Source organism: Pieris rapae, chromosome 6, assembly GCF_905147795.1.
Source record: "Pieris rapae chromosome 6, ilPieRapa1.1, whole genome shotgun sequence".
Taxonomy (NCBI): Eukaryota; Metazoa; Arthropoda; class Insecta; order Lepidoptera; family Pieridae; genus Pieris; species Pieris rapae.
The window spans coordinates 10,088,533-10,095,455 of record NC_059514.1 but is presented as its reverse complement, the minus strand read 5'-3'; the positions used below and the strand labels follow the sequence as shown (position 1 = coordinate 10,095,455).

The 6,923-nt window shown below is 31.0% G+C and overlaps 1 protein-coding gene across 3 annotated transcripts; it reads right to left on the bottom strand.

Annotated features, from left to right (window-relative positions):
- Positions 1-1,767: 1,767 nt before the first annotated feature.
- On the bottom strand, positions 1,768-6,908 carry LOC110991665 (probable methyltransferase-like protein 25). 3 transcript variants are annotated; one of them, XM_045628578.1, is made up of 8 exons: positions 5,960-6,127; positions 5,520-5,741; positions 5,230-5,405; positions 4,853-5,041; positions 4,430-4,601; positions 3,536-3,736; positions 2,502-2,611; positions 1,768-2,132 (listed from the first exon to the last, which is right to left on the bottom strand). In XM_045628578.1, exons 1-8 carry the CDS (start codon positions 5,988-5,990, stop codon positions 1,794-1,796), a joined length of 1,440 nt encoding a protein of 479 aa, XP_045484534.1. In that variant the 5' UTR covers positions 5,991-6,127; the 3' UTR covers positions 1,768-1,793. The 3 variants fall into 3 exon arrangements, with proteins under 3 accessions (XP_045484534.1, XP_045484535.1, XP_022112817.1); XM_045628579.1 differs by lacking the exon at positions 5,520-5,741; XM_022257125.2 differs by lacking the exons at positions 1,768-2,132; positions 2,502-2,611; positions 3,536-3,736; ... (1 more) ...; positions 4,853-5,041; positions 5,230-5,405 and adding an exon at positions 6,520-6,908 and having other exon boundaries at positions 5,600-5,741; positions 5,960-6,212.
- Positions 6,909-6,923: the final 15 nt, after the last annotated feature.

Genomic DNA, 6,923 nt, shown 5'->3' with positions numbered 1-6,923 from the left:
TTTTGACCGAAATAAATGTTCTCCAAATTTATGTACTTAAATATTTTCCTAAATAGGTGAAACCACTTCTCTTCCGCTTGCCAATTACTGCGATAAATAAAACACAAATTTAATTTTGACATACTTTATTTATTGATGTTATATGTAATTGTTACGTAGTAACAAAATAGCTGACTTTTCTGACTTTACTCATTTAATAATTACGTATGATAAAATATGTAAGAATATTAATATCAAAAATAAATAAATCAGTGGCGCTACAACCTCTTTAGGTCCTGGCCTCAGATTTCTGAATCTGTTTCATGATCATTTAAATAAAATAAAATGATAAAGAATATTTAAATTTAAAATATACTTAATTTAAAATAATAATATACTTAAATTATATTATTTCCACTCTTCGGGCTTTTCTATTTGCGAAATCTTTTAAAATCTCGAGTATATCTTGATGGTCTAATGGATATTAGACTCTATGGATATTGTTGCTAAATTTCTTAATCTTTCCTGTTTTAAGTATTCAAAAGTTACGGATTATGGAATAGATTTTAGACTTAGTAATAAAAAATAGCGATAAGTTTTTAATAATCCGTTTAATTCTTAATTACTTAATACATTTTGTATGATCATAATATTAAAAGAATACCGAGAGTTTTTTACACCGACGTTATCTCTCGGCCTGAACCCTCTGTCTTCTTTACCGATGAGTAGGGATGTCAACCGAGACAAATTTAATGACGTGGAATAAGTGATACTTGTATCTTATACTCCATAATAAACATATTTTATTTTTATATGATTACTATAATTATATAAAGATTTGTTAGATGGCGTAAAAATAACTGTATATTTTAGTAAGCTGTAAATCTTTCTGAATAAATAAAATAATTCGTCTTGAACAAACTAAGCAATCACAAACCTTTAGAAAGCTTTCAATTGACTCCTAATTTTGCACATTAAACGGAGTGAGATAACACGCATCATATTTGTAATGTATGCATGATTCGTAGAATTTACCGAAGCAAATTACGTGAGGGCCAGCGGTGAATCCCCAAAAAACTTTAATTAATAAATAAATAAAATAAGCGTTTTATTTTCTACAGCAGAACAAGAAGTTGGATTAATTAAGTTTACTTACATAGGTGTTAGTAATTAATTAAATTTGTATCCTAAATTAAGTTGTGTTAGTTTTTCCTACTTTTAAACTATTATTCTTCTGTAAAAAACCCTCTATAGGTGAAGGCCTCCTCCAGAGACCCTGTCCTCTCTCGATTGGGCTACTTGGAATCAGTTGAGACAAGCTGTTTTTTTTATTTCGTCTTCCCAGCTAGCCACAGGTCTACCTCTCTTTCTTCTTCCCTGTGGAAGAAGTAAGAGAGGTAGACCATTTGGTTACCACTAGTGCAATAATTGAGATTTAAATAAATTTGAAAATTTAAGTGGCCCGATTTGTATGATCAATAATCTATATTATAGACTTGTTACTAGTTCAGAATTGACTGGTCCGATGTGAGGTATCTGATCAAAAACTGTATCTGTTGTCAGTTTCCTTTTACAATGGTGTTACGTGGTGGCAATGGGTGGTATGGGAATGCAATAAATATGTAACCAGCGAATATCGCTTAAAGGCACACAAGTGTTTGTTTATAATATTGTCGAACTTTTGTGTCAGGTTAGGAAATCGTGATAATTTTTAATTACACACAAAACTCATCTCAAATTCATTCTACCTTAGTTTTTTAGAATTAAAAAGCGATAAGAATTTTTAGAAATAGATTTATTTATTAATATAAATGCTATCTTATAGCGACTATACTATGACATCGCGGTGATAGCACCGGATCGAACAACTTAACCAAAAACACATTAGAAAATCCATTTTCATATAAAAACAACAATCTATCCATTAAAATTACACTTTCAACCACTTGCGCTAAACATAACCTAATCAAGTAGAATAAAACTATTTTTTTCCACTGGCAATCAATTGTTGTTTCTGGTATTTGACAGCTGTCAAGTCCAATATTCAAGATGGCGTCCGCGGTTTTTAAATACTCTTCGAACGAATGACACGATATGCCTTTCAATTTGCCTTCTTTTATTGTTGATTCTGGCGAATGCTTCTTGATTATTTCCTGTTAAAAATTAATGAATCAAATTTTAATTGAAAGGTGTACATATGTTATGGGGCAGTAGTTATATACATTTTTATTTATTACAGAAATACACACATTTTGCTTTATTAACAATATAAAATGTATATACATTATAAAACATACATTTGTATATAGCCAAAGTAATGACGTCAGGTCAAAAAAATTATATCTATTTTCGTCAGAAAGTCATGTGAAGTTATTCACTAAACAAAGTGTGCACATTTAATGAATATATGGATATTTGAATGAAGCTTCGAATTAACGACTGGATTAACAATTACAATAATACGTCCTAAAAATTTGTATACTCAAGGTATATTTTTAATATTGACAAAATTATATACTTGCCTGAAGTAAAGCTCTATACAGCAAGCTCCGGTTCGGCAACTCTTTACGAGCCGTTACTCGTTCTATAGACTGCGCTGCTAGCATTCGAGCATTGCGACCCAAATTAAAACCTGTAAATATTTCATCAAATTAATATTACAAGAATTAAAAAAATGTGTGAAATCGAATATGTTTAGTAATAGACAAGTTAAGTAAGGATATTACGACTTATTTGTCACTAAAATAAATAAAAAATCATGACAAAAATAATAATAAACAAAGTCATGACAGAAATAAGGTTGTGGGTAACTAGATTATGATTATTCCGCGGTACAAAACATTTTTTTAAAGATAAAGAAAATCCAATTCGGCTAGCAACTAGTTTATATCTGGATAGATTGACATTCTCAAAAACCATAGATTAAATCAAGATTGTACTGAAGTAAGTACAAGTTCGAATCAAATGATTAATGTATATTACAAATGGTATGGCTTGTCAATATTTTTAAGCTGTCAAAACTACACTATCGTATGGACGTAAAAGTGTATAAAGTTATTTATTTTCGGAAAGCACAGGGTCAATTGTGTTAATAATGAGCTTTATAATTAAAAACAGTTGCTAAACATTTTTATTAAAATAAACAGATTCCGATAACCATAGTCAAATGTGTTTTCTTTTAAATGTGTAAATCAAGCTATATACTCAGTAACATTACTTCTTGGCTTAATAGCCATGTGGGAACAACACGCAAATACGAAGTAGAAACAACTAATTTCACCGCATACACGAATTCAAGTACGACCAGTCACCACAAGTAGCTCCCGTTCACGAGTATGACGCATGGCCAGCCATCGTTTCATTTCCGTCATTTGTTGTAATCAGTTTTATCTATAAGTGTTCTAAAACGCGTTAATTTTATATTTAAAGTGAATTAGAGTGGACTAGTGGGCGAGAATGCTAGTATGATTCGTCTACCGTCCAATCTGAATGTTTCAAAGTCATGATGTTTTCCCTACAAAAACGCGTTACAATAAAAAACACACTATATAATTACCCCTCAAATGCTCGGACATAGGGAATCCATATGAATCACCCACACCACCATAATCCCGTTGAAAGACGTCATATAGTCCCCCATCGACCTCCTCGCTTAGCAGATGGTAGCAACACGGCACATTGAACAGTGCGCCGACATTTTGGTGCGTTGTGAATAATCTTAAGGAATCAGGACCTAGGTTCCCGCAGGTGTGAAGACCTTAATGTATGCAATTTTAAATTTATTAGATATTTTACATGTTTTTAATCGAATTAATATAACTCGACGATTGGTATTCGTAGTCTACGGCAATCGTAGTCAGCAACGATAAAGAGATTTACGGGGAACCATCTGCCTATTGAACTAAATAAACAAAAATAATTTATTCATATAGGTAACATAATGTACACTTATGAACGTCAAAAAAAAAAAGAAATATTCATTAAATGATTCAAATTTTACATTTACTGCCAATTCTCAAATCAAGGGCGTAGAACGGAAGAGAACTGTCAATAACTCTCCGCCACTCTTTTTAATCGCCAAGTTTTTTTTTGTAGTAGTAGTATAAACAACTAATATCATCGCATACACGAATTCAAGTACGACCAGTAGCACCCATTCAAGAGTATGACGCATGGCCAGCCATCGGCCCCCTCACCATATTTTAGAGAGAGAGACAACCCCACGCATGGACGCCGCCACTTAACGAGATAGATAATACGTTACATATAATAGTTTATTGCAAATGAGTCATTTTTATCCTAGGTTCGATAATTAATCAGTCAATCAAACAAATTGTTTAATTGCCTTAAAAATTATGAAATTAAATGAAACCTATTTTGTCAACTTTTTACTCCATTTAAATATTGTCCAAGGTAAAATCTAAATCTTAACAGAACACTGAAAACTTACCAGTTAATAATAATTTAACTGTTCCACATTTAAACTGAGTCTGTACAACTTTTGTAAGATCTGTGTCTTTGGTAATAAAAGCTGGTGCGAATTTATGTAGTTCAGTGTTAATGTTTGACATTTTAACTTCAGAGTTTTGATTTATTTTCTTGGCGATACCGTGCCATTGTTTCTGCAATACATTAAACTTAATTAATAAATTGTGTGTTACGTACTTTAATCATAAATTAATACGTTATTTGCATAATAAATCGCATACTAATGCAAAAGTTTAATCGGTAAAACAATGTTTTCAGTTCAGAAATACATAACAAATTATAAAGTAAATATGATGACAGTGATTTAAAATTAAAAAGATTCTAGTCACTTTTCATAAATCAAAACCATTACTTAATTAATTTTTTTTACTGTCTTGTTGCCTACCTGAATGATTTTAACCCTTTTTTCAGCATTTCTCAGAGTCTTTTCATCACAGTCAATAGTAAGACTGGGTATTTGGTACCCAAGCGACAAAGCAACCAACAAGTGTCCTTTACCACCACCCGCCTCTACACAATGTGTGGCTCCACACAAGTTATGGAGGGTTGCCACATATGCTGACATTGATTGAACCTGAAGTTTATTTTAAACCAAATACTGTAAAACCATATTGCATATAAAAGTATGTAATAAATATATCTTCATCATAGGGAAAACATGAGGAATCCATGTTTTTGGACCAAAAAATAACAACTTGTACAGATTATTTATAAGGATAGTGTTACCAATAAATTAAAGTTAATAATAAATGTATCACTTACTTCATAACTTTTTTTACTGTTCATAAACTCTGTGACTTTTATTTCTGGTTGCATATTGCTTCCTTGTGATGTTATTAACTTCTGTAATCCTTCGGGGTTCAGACAGTACTCATTGTTCATAAGGCAGTGTTTTCGGGTTGTTTGTACCCATTTAAAAATTTCATTTCCTGAACATACTGTAAGAAAATTTTCTTTGAAATTAAATTTCGTTGGTATAAAGGGTACATAATTTGTAAAATCTTGTGTTTTACTATTATATATTTATATTACTTAAAATAAAATTTACTAACAATTTTTATTTTCTGCTGCCTTCCAAAATATATTAACTGCATCAAGAAAATCAGATTTATCTAAATACTGCTGTAATTCACTTGGTAATAATCGCTCCCAATGTGACTGTGTAAAGAACTCAACCATGTGGCAGTTTGCTAATGGTAAATATGGAGTTAGGAATGTAATTATTGTATCCAGATTCCGTCGCAGATGTGTTACTTTAGAGTCCATTTTTATTCCTGAAAAGGATTATTTCAGTGGTAATTGAATTAGTTTAGTTATTATCAAGACAATATTAATATCAATGATGCACTTAAATAAGAATTTCATAAATTGTTTTAATGAGTTATTGTTATTAAACTTATTAGGTCATGGCTGAATCTTAGGAGGAAAGGAGTCAAAACAATTATGCTATCTATACTATTTGTTAAAGAAGTCATCAAATAATAAAACTTACTTATTGCTTTAGAAAGAAACTCCAGCATCATATGGCGTATTCGATGAAATTTTCAACAAGGAACAGGCTTTTCTAAACTGAGCTCTGATGGTCTCGGCCATCTTTAAAATGTCATGGTCCTCAGAGTTGGTTCGAGGAAATTCGTCAATCAACTCTTTTACCTTTTGCAATTGTTTAATAATTTTGTCAGAATATTTTGTGTCCAATGTGTCATTCAATTCTAAATGATGTTTAACTATTCTCATGTAGTAACCTGAAATTTTATAAATTGCCTATATATAGCATCACTTTTGAAATAGGTTTTGTTAAGATACTATAGGCTGTTGTTTAATATAATAATATTTAAGTTAGACAAAGATGAAAGGCAATTCTGTTTCTTTTTGAAATAACGTGAGAAAAAACTTGGAGATGAGAATGTAAATCAGAGGAATGGCTGGAGTACAATAACATCTCTTCGTTCTTACAACTGATTGTTGTCACTTCACTGGCATGAGGCAGGTTTGTGTATAGTGTTACATTCTCACTGCTCTTTAATGTTCTTTTCTAATTTTCTATCATACCTAATTCACGTCCGAGTTGAAAGCCTCTGTGATAACCTAAATGAAAACCGTCTGCATTACCAGTTTCAACTCCTACTTGAAAACCTTCCTTGTAACTCTCCTTTTCTTGAGCATCCTCACTTAAAACGATATCATCTAGAATATCATTAAAATCTCTACTTTCTGCCATTTAATCAAGTAAAGCATAACAAACAGACCAATCTTTATAGGTTATAGAACAGAGTTTTGAATAGAGGTTTAACCCAATAATAAAATCGCACACAACACAATAATTATAGTTTCTTAATTTATATAATTTCTATTTCATTACACTCGAAAAGGTAAAATATACTTTTATTTCCTTAAAATGTAAAGTCAAAAGTATCGAAGTTTGACATTAAATTGTTTACTAACCTATTGACAAT